At 64.5% G+C, this 17985-nt stretch overlaps 1 protein-coding gene across 1 annotated transcript; it reads right to left on the bottom strand.

Annotated features, from left to right (window-relative positions):
- Window positions 1-124: 124 nt before the first annotated feature.
- Window positions 125-17568, bottom strand: IL17RE (interleukin 17 receptor E). The gene is made up of 15 exons (XM_074959598.1): window positions 17469-17568; window positions 16944-17099; window positions 16567-16673; window positions 16116-16239; window positions 15558-15697; window positions 15258-15326; window positions 14247-14313; window positions 13158-13339; window positions 6954-7001; window positions 6256-6301; window positions 4339-4487; window positions 4117-4185; window positions 2644-2695; window positions 1941-2048; window positions 125-1514 (listed from the first exon to the last, which is right to left on the bottom strand). The coding sequence occupies exons 1-15, from the start codon at window positions 17566-17568 to the stop codon at window positions 799-801; spliced, it is 2133 nt and encodes a 710-aa protein (XP_074815699.1). The 3' UTR covers window positions 125-798.
- Window positions 17569-17985: the final 417 nt, after the last annotated feature.

Genomic DNA, 17985 nt, shown 5'->3' with positions numbered 1-17985 from the left:
CTGGCAGGACACCTCCTGTGGGCTGCAGGGCTTGGTCCAGCTCGGGCAAGGCCAGGAGCTCCACAACAGCCCCCGCCCTGGGCCCCCCACGGTCGGATGGATCAGCTGAGCCCTCACAGGTCATAAACTCATTTATTCAGTGTCCAGACACCTCCTGCACCCAGCCGGCTGGTGGCTCTGCCTGCCGCGCGAGCTGAGTGGGGAGCGAGTTCTTGCCTGCCGGGCCCCGGGCCGGCTGGGAGTGACGGGCATCGGCCATGCTGTGGGCAGAGCCCCTGGTCACCTCCCCCGCAAGCCTGCTCCCTCCGCTGGGCAGGGTCACAGGGACAGCATGGCAGGGGGCTCCCACAGGACTCTGCCCCCTCGGGGCCAGGGACAGGGCCAGCCCCACCCCCTCCACAGGGGCCCTGCCCCTCCCCCTCAGGGCCATAGAGTCTCTCCAACCTCACGGCCATGGCAACAGACCCCACAATGGTCACCAGAGGATGAGGCAGGCCCTGCCCCATCGCCCCTGCCAGACCCTGCCCCAGGCAGTTTCCCAGCCCCGAGCAAACCCAGGCTCACAGGCTGCCCCTTGTCAGGACACCTGGGTTCTCCTGGGCCCCGTGGCTGCCAGCCCCTTGCAGACACGTTTGGTCTCAGGGGAATGGTTGTGGCACCCTGGAGCCCAGCCACGTCCCACCAGCCCCGCTCTGGCAGCTCCAGGGCCCCTGGTGAGGGCTCTGCCCCCCTGCCAACCACAGCGCCCTGGCCCCTTCCCTGGCCCAGGGCCTTGGCACGTGTCCCACTGCAGCATGCTCAGGTGCAGCTGGGTCTCTGCAAGGTGGGCCTGGCTGGAGGGGCGCGGGGGCTGGGGCCCACAGATCCCACTGGGGGGGCTGGCAGCCTGGCCAGGGGCGCCCCCTTGGGCTGCTGCAGCCGGCACAGCTCCACCCTGCCTTGCAGGCCCTTCCTCTTCTCCGACACGAGCAGCTTGTGCAGCGGCGGGCGGGGCCAGGGGCAGGCGGGGGGCCGGGCGCTGCCCTGCAGCAGGCGTGCCAGGCCAGCCAGCTCCCGCGGCAGGCGGTAGCAGGGCAGGGGGTACAGGGCAGGCGGCACGTCTCGCCGGCTGCACAGCTCGCCAAAGTAGGCCAGCGCCCAGTTGCCAAGCTGCCCTGCCCCCGCGGCCACCTGCAGCTCGCTCTGCAGACAGGACATGGCTGCACCGAACAGGTCGTGGGGGTCCGGAGAGCCGCTGCTGCCTGCGGCCGCCCCCCGCCACAGCCGGTACAGCCGGGCGCTGCCCTGACTCCACAGGAGCAGCACGATGCCCTGCTCCCGGGCCACCAGCTCCCGCTGGACGTGGAGCCAGGGCATCACGCCCAGCCGCCCCACGCTGCCCGCCTCCCACAGGTCCAGCCGCACGTCGCAGCCCAGCGCCGAGCGCAGCACGTCCGCCAAGGCGCAGACCAGAATCTTGTGCTCCTCTGAGTCGGGGGAATAGACCAGCAGGACGGGCCGACGGCCCCGCGGCGCTGTGGGGAGAGGGCAGGGTCAGTGGCTGGGCTGCCCCCGCCCAGGGCTCGGCAGCGGGCGGCTCCCGGGCAAAGTGCTCCAGGCCGCCTGGCTGACAGACCCCTTCGCTGGCTGAGCTCCCACGCAGGGCCCTCCCCCACGGGTCACAGCTCCTGCTCAGCCAGCAAGGCCCCCACCCTGCTCCCTTCCTGTCCAACTGTGTCTACAGCCCCCCAGGATCCCGTCCCCTCCGCTCCCCAGATCCCAGCCCCCAGAGACTCATCAGATCCTGTCCCCTCTGCCCCGCCCCAGATCCAGCCCCCTCCGCCCCCTGGGATCCCAGCCCCTCACTGGCTCCTTGCCCCAACCCCCCAGGGATCCCAGCCTCTCCGCCCCCCAGGATTCTGACCCCACCCACTCTGGCACCCGGCATCCCAGCCCCTCACCTGTGGCGAGTTTCCGGAGGCTCCAGTAGTTCAGCAGCAGGACGGTTCCCAGCAGCCCCAGAGCCAGGGCCAGCCCCAGGGCGAGCAGCCCAAAGCGCCTGCGAGCAACTGGAAGAGAAGTGGGGTGAGAGGTGCTGTCCAGTGCTGCCCTCTGGTCCTACAAGCTCATGCTTCATCATGCAGCCGAACAGCGGCAGGGGTCAGGAAGGGATCCCCTCCCCCAGCACATACGCTGGGGTTGGTGTTTTTGGCTCCTTCCTCTGAAGCATGGGGGTGGCTGTGGCTGGAGATGGGGGCACTGGGCAGGGCCAGGGCCCTGAGGGGCACCAAGCGGTCTCCCTCTCAGTGCTGGGCGGCTGGCTCTCGCTCACCTGCTCAGGGGCTAACCGAGCACTGCCGGGCGTGGGGAGGGAGTCTCCCGCAGGGCAGGGGGCAGTGACCTCGGGGGATTTCGCCTTCCTCTGTGTGTGTGTGTGTGTGGGGGGCGCCCTCAGGCACTGTTCTCTGCCGGGGGCACACGTCAGCCGTGCTCCTGCGGGCTGGGACACCTGGGTCTCACTCACCAGCTTGGTCAGTGTGTGGGGGTTGGGTGGGGTTGGGGCTGGTGACCTATGCGGGGGCAGACGGGCACATCTGCTTCCTCCTCACTATGACCTCTCTGCCTCTGGCTGCCCCCCGGGGTTCTGCGTGGGGCCATACTTACCATCTGGGCACAGGAGCTGCTTCCGGGCAAACTGCACGTCGGAGCGCCACACCTGCCAGGCACAGAGAGAGCACGTGGGGGGTTTGACACCAAGGGGCTCTGTGATGCGGTGGGGGGAGAGGGGTCCTGTGACCCTGCAGGGGGAGGGGAGCAGGGGGCTGTGTGACGTGGCAGGGAGGGGGCTCTGTGACGCAGAGGGCAGGGGGCTCTGTTAGGATTGCCAGATGTCCGGTTTTCGACCAGAACACCCGGGACCCTGCCGGCTCCGGTCAGCATCACCAACTCGGCTGTTAGAAGTGCAGTCAGAGATGCTGCGGGGCTAACGCGGGCTCCCTACCTGTCCTGGCACCGCGCTGCACCCCAGAAGCAGCCAGCAGCAGGTCCAGCTCTTAGGTGGGGGGGAGCCACCTAAGGGGCTCTGGCCTCCTGCCCCCCAAAACGGACCTGACTGAGGGATCCTGTTCTCTGTACCTACAAGCTCTGTGTTAGACCATGTTCCTGTCGTCTAATAAACCTTCTGATTCCCCGGCTGGCTGAGAGTCCCGTCTGACTGCGGAGTTGGGGGGCAGGACCCTCTGGCTTCCCCAGGAGCCCAGCCTGAGTGGACTCACTGTGGGAAGCGCATGGAGGGGCAGGAGATGCTGAATGCTCCGAGGTCAGACCCAGGAAGGTGGAAGCCTGGTGAGCTTCGTGCCCTGGAGACAGTCTGCTCACAGAGAGGAGGCTCCCCCAGAATCCTGCCTGGCTTTGTAGGGAGCAGGTCCAGAGCATCGCCCGGGGAATCCACGACAGGCGGTGCCTGCGGGCAAGAGCAGCGTGCAGAGCCTCCTGGCCCCCTCACCTAGGAGCTGGACCTGCTGCTGGCTGCTTCCAGGGTGCAGCGCAATGCCAGGACAGGTAGGGAGCCTGCCTCTGACCGAGAGCCGCCCGAGATCAGCCCGCTCCCCAACCCCGAGCCCCCCCACCCAAACCTGGAGCCCCCTCCTGCACCACAAACCCCTCATCCCCAGCCCCACCCCAGAGTCCGTACGCCAGCTGGAATCCTCACCCCCTCCCGCACCCCAACTCCCTGCCCCAGCCTGGAGCCCCTTCCTGCACCCTGAACCCCTAATTTCTGGCCCCACCCCGGAGCCCCCCCCAGTTAGAGCCCTCACCACCCCCACACCCCAACCCCCACCCCAGCCCAGTGAAAGTGAGTGAGGGTGGGGGAGAGCGAGCCACCGAGGAAGGGGGACTGCAGTGAGCGGGGGCGCCTCGGGGAAGGGGCAGGGCTAGGGTGTTTGGTTTTGTGGGATTAGAAAGTTGGCAGCCCTAGGCTCTGTGGTGTGGCGGGGGTCCTGTGACCCTGCGGGGAGGGGGCTGTGTGATGCCAGACGCTCAGATACCATGGTGATGGCCACGAACATAAGAATGGCTGGGTAAGGTGAGGGCAGAGCCATCTGAACAGGGCAGCAGCAGGGGTGGGGGCCTTACCAGCACACAGCCCCCCAGGATCTGCACCGGCAGCAGCAGGGTCAGCTCCCTGGGTCCAAAGCTCTCTGGCTGCAAACCAAGAAGGACGCCATTAACCAAAGAGCACCCCCTCCCCCTCCCCCTCCCTGCCCCCTGGCTGGGCACAGGGGGCTCCGATCCTGCCCGCTGGCCTGCGAGCACACAGGGTCCCAGGGCGCCAGGCCCCTGGGCCAAGCCACTTACGCTTGTGACGGTGTAGATGGGCAGCTCTGGTTCACAGCGGCTCCCCTGCCACCGGCACAGGGCTGCGCTGAAGGATGCCGGGACAGTGGAGGTCACGTGCAGGAGAAGCTGCAGGAACCGGACGCTCAGGGACACGTTCCAGGCAGCGTCTACAGGGAGAAAACAGGAGGGGTCACTCATGGGCCCGCCCGGGGCCTGCAGGGCCCTGGCTCTCATGCGAAGCAGGGCCAGGCCTGGCCAGCACCAGCAAGGGAGAGGTTAGTCAGTGCCAGGGACGTGTAGGCGGCTGTGTGTTATTTGCACTTATGCTACGTTGTGTAACTAGGAGCCAGCCTCCCAGCAGGCTTTGCACTCATGCCAGCAGAGAGCGGGCATGAACAAGCAGGTGACCCGTGCAGGGCCTCCAGCAGGAGCGAGGGGCCAAGATGTGTGGTTTGGGAAGGGTCGCACACTGCAGAGCGTGCTCAGCACAACTCACAGAGACAACTGCGGGACAGGAGAACTAAGGTCCCGGGACACAGGGCTTGTCCGTTTGCTGGAAACAAAGGGTAGAATATCCCGGGTTCCTGTCATCCCTTTGTAAGCTGCAGTGCTCCTCCCCAGATTGGGTAAAGCATTAACCCTTTCTGCACTGAGCTGATCTCCCTTGGTCAGACTGAGCTGAGCTGACAGCTTATCACTAAAAGAAGTGAATCCTCAACGGAGACACCCCAGAAAAACACAGGATGCTGCAGGGAGTGGAGCTCAGCAGGGGGCGCTCTCCCCCGGCAGGCAGGGCTGGCCCCAGGGGGTGCTGTGCTGCGGGGAGTGGGGCGGGGGCTCAGCAGGGGGCGCTCTCCCCCGGCAGGCAGGGCTGGCCCTAGGGGGCGCTGTTCTGTGGGGAGCGGGACGGGGGCTCAGCAGGGGGCGCTCTCCCCCGGCAGGCAGGGCTGGCCCTAGGGGGCGCTGTTCTGTGGGGAGCGGGGCGGGGGCTCAGCAGGGGGCGCTCTCCCCTGGCAGGCAGGGCTGGCCCCATGGCGGTGCTAGGGGGCGCTGTGCTGCGGGGAGCGGGGCGGGGGCTCAGCAGGGGGCGCTCTCCCCTGGCAGGCAGGGCTGGCCCTAGGGGGCGCTGGGCTGTGGGGAGCGGGGTGGGGGCTCAGCAGGGGGCTCTCTCCCCTGGCAGGCAGGGCTGGCCCCATGGCGGTGCTAGGGAGCGCTGTGCTGCGGGGAGCGGGGCGGGGGCTCAGCAGGGGGCGCTCTCCCCCGGCAGGCAGGGCTGGCCCTAGGGGGCGCTGTGCTGCGGGGAGCGGGGCAGGGGCTCAGCAGGGGGCGCTCTCCCCTGGCACACAGGGCTGGCCCCAGCATGGAGAAAGGGGGTGCTGTGGGGCAGGTGCCATTGTTCTCAGGAGAGAACCCCCCTCCCCCTTAGCCAGACACCATGATGATGGGAAGCAGCCCCAACTCCTCGTGTCAGGCCCTGGTGCTTTGTGTCGTGTGGGGATGGGAGCCCTGGCTCCCCTCCTGCCCACAGGAGGTGCTGTTCTGTGCAGTGCTGCCAGGCGGTAGCTCCCGCCCAGAGCAGGCTGCATCCTGGGGCTGGGGGAGCCATTGCTGCGCTCAGGGAGCTCAGAGGCGTGGGTGGCGCAGGGAACTCAGCCCGCGGGCACTGGGGGACCTGGCACAGCCAGGTTGTGCAGAGGGAAGTTGTCAGTCTAGGGCTCAGCTGAGCTGCTGGTGCGCTGCACCCCCCCTTCGCTGCCCCCCCAGTCCCTGTGCCCACCAGACCCTGAACCAGCCCCAAGAGCCCTGTGGGGCACCAGGCCCTGTTGCCAGCCTGTTGCAGGCGTGTGGGGCAGCCGGCGACCACGCTATGGCTCTGGGCCCCCAGCTCCCCGAACACCCCGCAGTCCCCACTGCAGAGCGGCAGGGCAGGCTCACCTGGCCAGTGTGGGCACTCCACGTGGCTGCTGTTGCCGTAGGAGAACTGGAGAGAAACAAGGAAAGTCACCGGAAAGGCCCTGCCTGGAGAGGGTGTTTGAGGGAGGCCGGGCCGGCGGGCCCCTCTGGCTGGGCACTGAGATCAGAGGCTCTGCTGAAGGGCAAGGCACGGGAGGCTGCCCGGCACTAGTGCACACCAGCCCGTGCTGACCCCAGCCCGTTCCCATGGACGCTGGGCAGGGCAGGGAATGGGGCTCGGGGGCCCGTCAGCCCCTCTGGGTCGGCTCTGGGGCAGGGCCGGAGCCATTTCTCTGTAAGGTGGCACCGCAAGGGGCATCAACATGGGGCTGGGCTTCCCTTACCCACCGGGGGCCTTGGCCAGCGGCTGCCTGCCCTGTGTGAGACGAGGGCCCAGCTCTGCAACCCCAGCCCGCTCTGCCCTGACAGCACGCGCCTGCCTGCCACTTCCCAGCGGGCGACAGAGGGCGGGGGCCAGGGCTCCGGCTCTTACCTGGGCAGGATCCCCTGCAAGGAGGCCCTAGGGTCTCTGGTGGGGGTGCCAGGAAGGGCAGGGTGGGTCGCGCTGGCACTGGGTTCAGCGTGTGGCTCAGGGGAGCCACCCAGCCAGAGATCCCAGTGAAGCACCAGGACTCCTGCCAGTTGGGGGGCTCAGCCGGGGGGCGCGCGGGGGGGCTCACCTTGAAGCAGAGCAGAGGGTGAACATCCACCTTCTCCACGGTGTAGGCCTAGACCAGAGCAGAGAGCATGTCACAAACTACCAGCACCCCCCCACCTCCTGGGGGACCCCCCCACCTCAGCTCCCCCACCTCCCTGGGGGGCCCAGCCCACCTCTTCCACCTCTTGGGGGGACCCCCCCACCTCAGCTCCCCCACCTCCCTGGGGGGCCCGTCCCACCTCTTCCACCTCTTGGGGGGACCCCCCCACCTCCCGGGGGGCGGTGCACCTCCCCCACCCCACCCTGCCATCCAGTCCCCAGCTCCCAGAGGCCCCGGGCCAGCCCTGGGAGAAGCAGGTCACCTTGCAGAGCGGTGCTGCAGAAGCAGGTGGATGGGGAGAGGCAGCTGCTGCAGCTGGAGGACCTGGGGGTCCCTCGTCACCTGCCTCAGCCCCTTCCGTTGGGGGCGGGAGTCAGCCCAGGCCAAGCCCTGCCCCTCAGGCGACATGGGGAGCCTGCCCACTCTGGTAGAGGGCCTAGGCTGGGGGAGACTCCACTCCACCTCCCTGGCCTGGAGGGGACAGCCCACAGGGGCCCGCCCACAGGGGCCCCCCCACCACTCAGTCCCTGGAGCCAAAGCCCATCCCAGCTGACCTACAACTGCCAGAGCCCAGGGACAGCTCTCAGGGGAAGCCCCAGGGGTCTGCAGCCCATCCCTTTGGGGGGGAACAGTGAGTGCTCATGGCAGGGCCCCAGGGCCAGGCAGGTTCTGGGCCCAGCACTGGGGGAAAAGGTGCCCGCAGCCCCAGGTACCCCTGGGGCAGTGGGATGGGACAGAGGCCCCTCTAGCTCGCCTCACCCTTCAGAGACTGAGAGATTCATTGTGATCCCCTCGTCTGACCCCTGTGTAACAGGCCAGAGCCCTGCCCCCCCGTAACCCCTAGAGCAGAGCTGTTAGCATTGTCCGCTCCTCACTGAACCAGTGCCAGGGATGGAGAATCTGCCATCATCCCGGGAAACTGGCCAGCAGTTAAAAACATACACCTCATTTCCCGTCTGACTTTCTCTGGCTTCACTGCGCGGCCCTGGGGCCGCGTCTGACCTCCCTCTGCTCGACTGAGCAGCCCATTAGCAAACCTGTTCCCCACAGAGACACTAGCTGACAGCCCCACAAATCTTGTTCTTTGGGGAATTCTGGGCACTTGGTTTTATCCACGTGGGGGTGGGGCAGGGGGCATGTTGCAGAACAAACCCACATCTACCCTGCAGCAGCAGACCGTGTCCCGCAGGGCTGGGCCCAGGTGTGGGAAGCTGGGCCCGCGACCAGGTGCAGGGGGTGGCAGGGCTGCTTGGAGGGGGTGAGCACCTGAGCAGCCCTACGCACCACGTTACAACACCCAAAGCGGGGGCGGGGAGGAAGGTCTCCCTTCTAGCTGTTGTTTTGGTTTATATCGTGTTATTCGTATTCGCGATAACCACGGGACTGGGGTCCAGGCAGCCCTGAACGTGCTCTGTTAAGCTGCGTGGACGGAACTCCTTGAGCCGTCACTGTAAGGCGTCTTGTGAGCCTTTAATGCCCCTCGTGGCTCCTCTCTGAGCCCTCCCCATTCGTCAACAGCCGCCTGGAACTCACCCCAGGCCCCAGCAGCGGTCACCCCAGTGCCAAACATGGAGGAAAAATCACCTCTGCTTTTCCCCGAGAGCGCCCTGTTTATGCACCCAGGGTGGCACTAGGCCGTTTGGCCAGAGCGTCACATGGGGAGCTCATGTTCAGCTGGTTACCCCCCCCCCCAATCTTTTCCAGTCCCTGCCCCCAGCACACAGCCCCCTAGCCGTGGCCGATGTTCTTTGTTCCTAGATACACACATTTACATGTAGCCGTACTAAAACCGCACAGGCCTTGTGCACACTAACGGTGGAGATGCCCACTGGAGAGTTATACCAACAGAAGCTCGTAGTGGAGACCAAGCCACAGTGTTTGCTTGAGCCCACCTTGCCCCATGATCCAGACCCAGACTGCTCTGTATCAGTGACCTGGCCTCTGCGTTATTTATTGTTCCCACAGTTTGTCTCATCTCTAAGCTTCATCAGTGATGATTTCATGTTTTCTTGGAGGTCATTAATGAAAATGTTAGTTAGCGTAAGGCCAAGAACTGATCCTTGCAGGACCCCATTAGAAACAGACCTGCTCATTGCGGAGTGCCCGTTTACAGTTACATTGAGACCTATCAGTTAGCCAGTTTTCAATCAATGGAACATGTGCCATGTTCATTTTATATCATTCTTGTTTTCTAATCAAAATGTTGACACTCTAGAGAAGTCTAAGGGCTGGTCTACACAGGGAACTTACATGGCATAGCTGCGTCTCTCAAGGTGTGAAAAAGCCACCCGTGAGAGATGTAACCATGCAGAGCTAACCCCTGGTGTAGACAGCGCTGGGTCGATGGAAGAATTCTGGCAACCTAGCTGCTTTCCCACGCTGCCATCTACCACTCCTGTCGGCATCGGTGGCATCTGCACTGAAGTACTACAGCCATGCAGCGACAGCCGTGCCGCTGGAGCATGTTAAACGTAGACAAACCCTTCGTCTGTTACATACGCTTTCTTCCAGTCGTCTGGAATTTGCCCACTGTTCCAAGACTTATTGAAAATCAGCACTAAGGGTACAGTTTGCTGCTTAGCATGCTGTTTTAAACCTCTTGGATGTTTGTTACCTGGAACTGCTGATTTAAAAATGTCTAACTTTAGTAGCTGCTGTTTAACATCTTGAAATACTAGTGGAATAAAAGTTATCTTCATCGTGTGATATGACTACATCATCTGTTTTTTTCCCCAAATACAGAACAGAAATATTTATTGAACGCTTCTGCCTTTTCTCCATTATTATTAATAATTCTATCATTTCCATCTAGTAGTGGACCAATACCATTGTTAAAATTCTTTTGCTCTTAATCATCGTAAAAAACTCTCTCTTATTGTCCTTAACTCTGCTGGCCATAGATTTTTCCTTGTGTACCTTTGCTTCCCTTATCAATTTTCTACAATTCTCAGCTTCTGATTTATATTCATTACTGTCAGCTTCCCCTTTCTTCCATTTGTTATGTGTATCTATATCATTCATTTTCTGTAGCTGCCATCATCTTCCTTCTAAACCAGGTCAGTTTTTTTAACCAACAAGGCCTTTTGGGGCATCTAACAAAGTGTTCTTAAACAATTCCCAGCTGTCATTCACATTTTTTTGATTATTCTTCCTCTCAGCTGATTTGGCTCATAATTATTTTCAGCTTTGTAAAATTAGCCCTTTTAAAGTACCAAGTATCTAACACACTGGTCTGGACTTTATTCTGTTTGCACATCATAAATGTGACCAGTTCACGCTCACTTATACCCATTAATGTTTAGTGCTGTGATCAGTTCCTCTGTATCTGCAAAGACGAAGTGGAATATAGAACTCCCCCGATTGGATGCAAGGCTTTTCTGGTTAAAGCTCGACTCTTCTAAGTGTTCTAAAATCTACAAGATCCCTTGCATTGCCGTGAACCGTGGTGTACCTCACAGAGGAGCAGGGTTCTGTAAGCAGTCCACAGTTAGGGCCATTTGACCACGGAATTCCTGAGCTACAGCCCCAAAACTCCCAGCCTCTTTTAAAGTGGAGAGATTCTGACAACCTTTCTTGGCTCACAGCTAGAGCTCAAACCAGGGCTCAGATCACTGCGCCAAGGTGCCCAGTACTCGAGGGCCACCCCAACAGAGGGCACGGGCCACCCAAACTTTCAGGGCAAATCTAATTAAAACGTTGTTTCAAACAAATGAAGCTGGTCACAGTCAGCACATTGCAAGCCTCCTGTGCCGACCCCCAAGGGCAGATGTGGGGAAAGGAGTGAACAGGGCTGCTAGCCTTCGAAGCTCCAGGGGATGTGCAGTCATTCTTTGAACCTGAGCCAGCTAGCCACGTGAGGCCAGGCCCCAGGCAGGCCAGGCATCTGGAACAGAGGGGCTGGCGTATTGCCAAAATCCAGCTCCAGCAAGCTGCTTGTTCATTTATCGGGGGGCGGGGGGGTGTAATCAAAGTATTTTTGTAATAAATAAAGTTCCCCCTGCGAATGCTTGCTGGCAGGGAGGGGCATTTTAGGGGGTGGAAGAGTGGGGGTCATAGGGGTCAGAGGGACTTGGGGCTGTATTGAGCGGAAGGGGAATAAATGGGGATGGGTGGTAGGGAAAGTGAGAGGAGCTGGGAAGTGAGGGACACATGGGGGTGAGTGATGGGGGGCCCCATATTCTCCCCTTCCAGGTGGGCGCCAGGATCTGGGGTGTCTGTGAGCTGGGATCTGGGGGCCTGTGACGAAGTGGAGTTTTATTCACCTTGTTATGTTGCATGTGAGTCTCACTGTCCTGTGCGAATACTGTGTGTGCCTCAGTTTCCCTGTGTGCTGCACCAGTACTGGGGTGGTGGGAACTGGGTGTGTGATTTTTGCTGAGGCCCTCAGGGAAGGTGAGCCTGCCCAGCTGTTTGCAGCTGTGTAACCTGAGACCCAGGAGGGGGGTGCAACCCGGTGATACCTTTTGCCCGGAAAGCGAGACAAAGAGAAGGGGGAGCAGCAACGGGTGGGGGGGTTTGGAGGTGGGGTGACTGGAGGCTGGCAGTTTGGGTGGGGAGACTGGAAGAGTGAGAGTCCAGGGCGTCTGGCCCAGGACTCCCAAGATGGACTTCACTGAAAGTCACTGATTTCTGTGCTAACGAGCTCTGTTCTATGCTGTGTTCCTGTCGTCTAGTAAACCTTCTGTTTTACTGGCTGGCTGAGAGTCACGTCTTACTGCGGAGTTGGGGCTGCCCCAGGACCCCCGCCTGGGCGGACTCGCTGTGGGAAGCGCATGGTGGGGCAGGGGATGCTGAATGCTCCGAGGTCAGATCCAGGAAGGTCTTGCCCTGGGGCAGTCTGCTCCGAGAGAGGAGGCTCCCCCAGAGTCCTGCCTGGCTTCATAGGGAGCAGTTCCAGAGCATTGCCCAGGGACTCCGTGACAGGGCCCCTGCCCCCAAGGTGTGTCTGAGCTCTGCTCCCTGCCCCCTTGTGTGTGCCCCACACTTTGGGGGATTCCTACCCACCTATGGGGGGCTGACCTGGCCTCTTACACGCCCTTGTGTCAGCCAGGGTATCAGGGCCTGCCTTTCGTGGAGGGGGCTGAGCCCCTCTCTCTACCCCCATGTGAAATGGGATCTGCGGGGGGTCTCTGTGCCACTCTCCCAGTCTACACTGCATGCATGCCAGGATCTGGGCAGGCCTCTGCCCATCTATGGGAGTCAGCCCCCACCCCCCCACTTCCTGTGCTCCTCATGGAAACCAGGTTCTTCAGGTGGAGGGGCTTGCCTCACGGTGAGGATCTGAGCCCCACTCTGTACCCGCCACGTGAGCTGGGAAACCTGCTGTCCTGATCTCTCTCTCTCTCTCTGTAAGTAACAGGCAGGCTCGGAGCACGTGCTGAGAGCACACTGGGGGGTGGGGGGGGTGTTGGGGGGAGCTAGGAACAGGCACCCTGGACACATACCAGAAATGCTTACACACTGGAGAGGGGGGCAGGGAACCCCTGGGAGAAATCTGAGAATGAACCATGAACATCTGGGAACATCTGCCTCCCTCGGTCACTTTATGATTCCACTTTGTTGTGGGGAAATCTGAGGACGGCAGATTCTCCAGAAGGGCCTGACATGAATTCTGAGCGGTGAATGCTTACGGGGCGGGGAGGGGTGCCCAGGCAGGTGGGACTAGGAGAAGAGGGGTTGGATCTGCAGCAAGGGATGGATGGGGCATTATGGGGAGGGAGATAAATGGAATGGGTGGTAAGGGACGGAGGAGGGGTTGGAGCCTCAGGCAAGGGGGAATAGGGCGGGATTGGGGGAATGGCAGGGGAGAAGACCGGAGGAGTTGGAGAATATGAGGGGTAGCAGAGGGGTGGGGGTGGGCCTATGAGCCCTGAATTCCCCCCTTCCACATGTGTTCTGAGAGCTGGGGGACCCTGCTTCTCTTGGGGTGCTGAGCCCCTCTCCCGGCCCACAGGGGGCTCTGCCCCTCACGCTGCAGTGCTGCAGCAGTTTGAGTGTCGCTGGGCTTGGTGCTCTGGGGGGCTCGCAGTTGCACTGGCACCGCAGGACCCAAGCTTTTGCCCGACTCCCAGGCCGGCTCAGTCCCGGCAGCACGGGCCCCCCACGGGGACCGCTGTGCTCTCTTACCTGGTTGGACTCCATGGCTGTGGAGTTGGGGATACTGTGGCAGGCCCCAGCGTCACTCTCCTTCCAGCACAGGGTGGCGGTCGGGTGGAGCGGGCAGCGGGCACTCAGCACCATGACCATGGTCGCCTCACTGCTGGCACTGTAGTCATGGAACTGCATGGACGCCCACAGTTCAGAGCCATCTGGGGGGCAGAAAGGCATCAGCCAGAGGCACTGGTAGGCTCATCCCCAATCGCCTGCACAGCCCGACTACACCCTGCCTCAAGCCCCACACCCTGCATCACCAGCACAGCCAGGGGCCCCAGGGCCTGGGTCTGGCAGCTACAGACTAGTTTGCCCTCGGGTGTCATGTGAGGTCTGTACCAAAGCCAGCGTCCCCCGGTGCTCACGGCCCCTGCGAGGTGTCCGGGCAGGCGACATGGATGGAGACCCGGGTATACGCTGAGCATTGCGTCCTAAAGCTCCGTCACTGCGGCATTGCTCTGGTCACCCGGACAGCGACTTGGCTCTCCCCAGTGCGAGCTCAGCACTGATCGGGGGCCTGCAAAGGCTCCGGGGGGCGCTAGCCAGGGGGTGTTGGGCTGGGTGCGAGGGCAGCGCGGCTCGTCTCCCGCACGGACCCCGGCCCAGCCTGTCGCTCTGACGGGACGCTGACCGGTCCAGCCAGGCAGGGCCCTGGCACGTTATGTCTCTCTGCTGTATGGCCCACCCGTGGGCACTCCCTCTGGGCAGGCCAGCGCTGCGCTTTGCTATGGTACCGCTTGGCACTGGACACCGGGCCAGGCCGCGGACCATGTGGGCGTTCGGGGCACTGCACCCATGGGAGCAGAAGAGCCGTGAATCCTGCCAGCGCCCAGAGGCCCAGGTGCCCCAGGGAGACGCTTGGGGCTTGGCGGGTGCCTTCGCCAGGCTACCGTGCTTGCCACGCTGCCGGCAGGGCTTGTGCTGCCAGGGCCGGGAGGTCGGGGTGCTGAGTCAAGCAGCATGGACAAGGCTCAGGGCAGGGGCAGACCCACCCCCTGGACTGCAGCCCCAGCCCCCCACCCAGGAACTCCCGAAGGCCGGCATGCCCCAGCCCAGGCCACTCACAAGCTGCCGGCTGGGCCTGGAAGGGGCACAGCTTGGTGCGGAGGCTGTCGCGGTGCAGGTAGGAGGCCTGAGGAGCCAAGGGATCAGATGCTGCGTAAGTGGCCGCACAGGACCCCCGGCCCTGCCCCCCAGCCCCAGCGCCCAGGCCCCCCCTCCCCGGACCCCCGCACCTCCCCCCCGGCCCCAGCGCCCAGGCCCCCCCTCCCTGGACCCCCACACCTCCCCCCAACCCCAGTGCCCAGGCCCCATCCTCCCCGGACCCCCGCACCTCCCCCCCGGCCCCAGTGCCCAGGACCTCCCCTCCCCGGACCCCCGCACCTCCCCCCTGGCCCCAGTGCCCAGGCCCCCCCCCGGACCCCCGCACCTCCCCCCAGGCCCCAGCGCCCAGGCCCCCCACTCCCCGGACCCCCGCACCTCCCTCCCAGCCCCAGCGCCCAGGCCCCCCCCCCCGGACCCCCGCACCTCCCCCCTGGCCCCAGTGCCCAGGACCTCCCCTCCCCGGACCCCCGCACCTCCCCCCCGGCCCCAGTGCCCAGGCCCCCCCCCGGACCCCCGCACCTCCCCCCAGGCCCCAGCGCCCAGGCCCCCCACTCCCCGGACCCCCACACCTCCCTCCCAGCCCCAGCGCCCAGGCCCCCCCTCCCCGGACCCCCGCACCTCCCCCCCGGCCCCAGTGCCCAGGACCTCCCCTCCCCGGACCCCCGCACCTCCCCCCCAGCCCCAGCGCCCAGGCCCCCCCTCCCCAGACCCCCGCACCTCCCCCCCAGCCCCAGCGCCCAGGCCCCCCCTCCCCGGACCCCCGCACCTCCCCCCCTGACCCCAGCACCCAGGCCCCCCCCTCCCCGGACCCCCACACCTCACCCCGCCAAACCAGCACCCAGGCTCTGTCCTTCCTGGACGCCCGCCCGAGCGCCCAGGCACCCTCTCCCCTCCCCCACGCGAGTCGCTGTCGGGCCAGGGGCTGGGCCAGGGGCTGGGGCTGGGCCAGGGGCTGGGGGCCGGCAGACGTACCTCAATGCAGAGACAGGGCAGCAGGAACTCATAGGGCAGCACAACGCTGTGACCCCCCGACACCAGCGCCTGCAGGCAGGGAAGGAGGTGGCAGAGGGTGAGGGTGGCAGAGCCCAGCCAGGCCCCCAAGGGGCACTGGGACCCTGTGCTCACCCTTGGCACCCCCGGTACGGCCGGGCTCCCTGCTGGAAGGGCAAGTGCTGGAGGTGCCCCCTGGCCCATCAACTGCGGGGCCCCTCCCCCTGGGGCCGGCCGCCCCCGCCCGGCATGGGGGGAGCCCCTCGGGGCCCTGCGCCTCACCTGTCGAGGAAAGGGGGCGGACAGCTCCTCGCACTCCAGCGCCAGCTGGTGGCACAGCCGCATGGCCAGGTCAGGACCCTCAGGCACCGACACCTCAATGGCCCGAGCCTCCGGGTGCCAGGCGTAGCTGAACTCGGGGCCTGCAGAGGCAGAGAAGGCAGGGGATGGGCAGCACAGTGCGGCTCGTGCCCACGTGCGCCAGCCTATGTGGGGCGCTGCCCCCCAGCACAGGGAGCCCTGACTCACACCGGCAGAAGAACAGCCACGGGGGGGCGGCCAGGAGCCGGGGGCGGCAGCTGCTGGGCCAAAGCCAGCTCAGCTTGAGGCCTGGGACCAGCAGTGCTCCAGAGGCAGCCTTAAGACACAGCACTGCACCCCCAGAAAGACCTCACTCACAGCCCCCCCGTGCTCCCCCACAGCAACCCTGAGAGACAGCCCCCACAGCCCCTTCCACCGAGAGCTGGTGAGCAGCAGCCCTTCCCATTTCTACCTGGACCCGGGTCTCTGCAGGGAGGTGGGATTTCCAGCGCCCGAGGAGGGAGACCCCCCTTGTCTCACCTGCTGGCTCTGCAGGGACCAGGTGGCTCTGGTTCAGGCTCAGCCCCCGATCAGGGACGGTGCCAAGCGAGACCAGAACACGGCGCCCGCTCTCCACCGGGAAACAGTCAAACTGCACCTGCCACTGCAGGGAGAGCACAGGGTGAGCCCCCGCTAGCGCCCCCCAAAGCACCCCTCCCCTCACTCTGCAAGCCAGCCTTCCCCCACCCTGCCAGCCCCCCCACCTCCGGAGCCTCCCCCTGCCTCTACCCCAAGAGCTCCCTTCCCCCCCAGCACTGCCGTGGGAGCCCCCCACCACCCCAGGAACCCCCGCAGTCGTCGTCCCCCGTCTCCCGGTGCAGACCCCATGAGCAGGCATGGCTCCAGGGGCACCAGGCCTTGGGATTGGCACCGCGCAGCTGCCAAGGAGGGAATGAGCCAGGAGCCCTGGGCGTGGTCTGCGCTGACTCACCAGGGAGCCTGCAGCCTCCGGGTGCCGCCTCCAGACCTGCAGCCAGCTGGCCTTGTTGGACCCCAGCACCAGGAAATCCAGCTGCAGCCCACAGACGCTCCCCAGCCCTGGGGGAAGAGAGAAAGGGGTGAACTCCAAATTCACAGCAGGCCCTACCAAGGGCCCCTCTGCAGCACCCCACCTCCTGGGGAAGCTCCCCAGCCCCCACCGAAGCCAGCCCTATGGGTCCCCCTCCCCGGGGTCATTCCCAGGAATTCTGTGAGTGTCCCTAGCCTGAAGGGGGGCTCAGACAGGGCCCAAACTCCATGGTCATGGGGCCAAGCAGGGCCCCAGGAACCCACTCTAAAACGGGGTTCAGGTGTGGCTGGCCCACCTACCTGCGGTGTGCAGGGCCAGGCGCACGCGCACACACGGCTGGCAGTCGTGGGAGGCCTGGCACAGCCGGGCTGTGCTCAGAGCTAGGGCTGGCGGGGACAGGGCTGCTCCATCCTGCTCCTTCTGGTGGCACCGGGGCCTGGGGAGGGCACCGTCCGCTGGAGGAGAGGAGAGCGGTTAAAGGCAGCCAGGACCCACCCGGGCCTTCCCAGTGCAGCTGCCTCCCAGCCCTCTCCATGGCATGTGCCCATCACCATGCCCGCCGAGCAGGGATCTCCTGGTCACTCTCTGTGGCAGGCGACAGCTGGCTGGGTCGTGCCCAGCACTTACATTCCCCAGCGCTCTGCACTCCAGACACGTGGGGCAACCCCAACCTCGCCAGACCCCCGCTGGGTCCCTCCCCTGGGGCACCACCCCACCCCCACAGTGCAGGGACCCGGCGCTGCACTGGGGTCAGCACCCCACTGAGTCCCCCCCCTGCAACTTGGCAGCCCCTCCGTCCCGTGCGCACTCGCGCAGCCCGGTACCCCTAGCGCCACGCCGGGGCCGGTGCTGACTGCATGGCACTGGCACCACCACTGAACGCAGCGTCTGGTTTTCCTTGGCCGACTCCAAGTCTTGCCCCATCCCACCGCACCCCAGCTCGGCGGAGACGTGACCCAGCCCCAGGTGGAAGGAGGGAGGGACTGAGCAGTGCTGCCCCCTAGCACCCTAGCTGCCCCCTGCCTGCCCCACAGCCAGCACCACTAACAGAGCGGATTTACTTACCCCTGACTCTGCAGGCCTGTGAGCAAAGGACAAGAAGCTGGGTTAGTGCAGGAGGCCTTGAACAACAGATAGCACCCCCGCCCCCCGGCAGTCCCCAGCACCCCTCACCCTGGTGGTCCCTGGCACTCAGAGCCACCCCCCACCCGATCCCAACCCCGGCTGCCCACAGGGCCCAGCACCCCCAGGAGCATTGTGCTCGGGGAAAGCTGCAGTGGTTTATCTCCACTCCCAGCAGACTCCCCTGGCCGAGCAGTGCAGGGCTGAGACTGGGGGTTC

This window comes from Natator depressus, chromosome 7, assembly GCF_965152275.1.
Source record: "Natator depressus isolate rNatDep1 chromosome 7, rNatDep2.hap1, whole genome shotgun sequence".
In the NCBI taxonomy this organism is placed as follows: Eukaryota; Metazoa; Chordata; order Testudines; family Cheloniidae; genus Natator; species Natator depressus.
The sequence above is the reverse complement of the archived record's forward strand: the minus strand, read 5'-3'. Positions and strand labels throughout refer to the sequence as shown.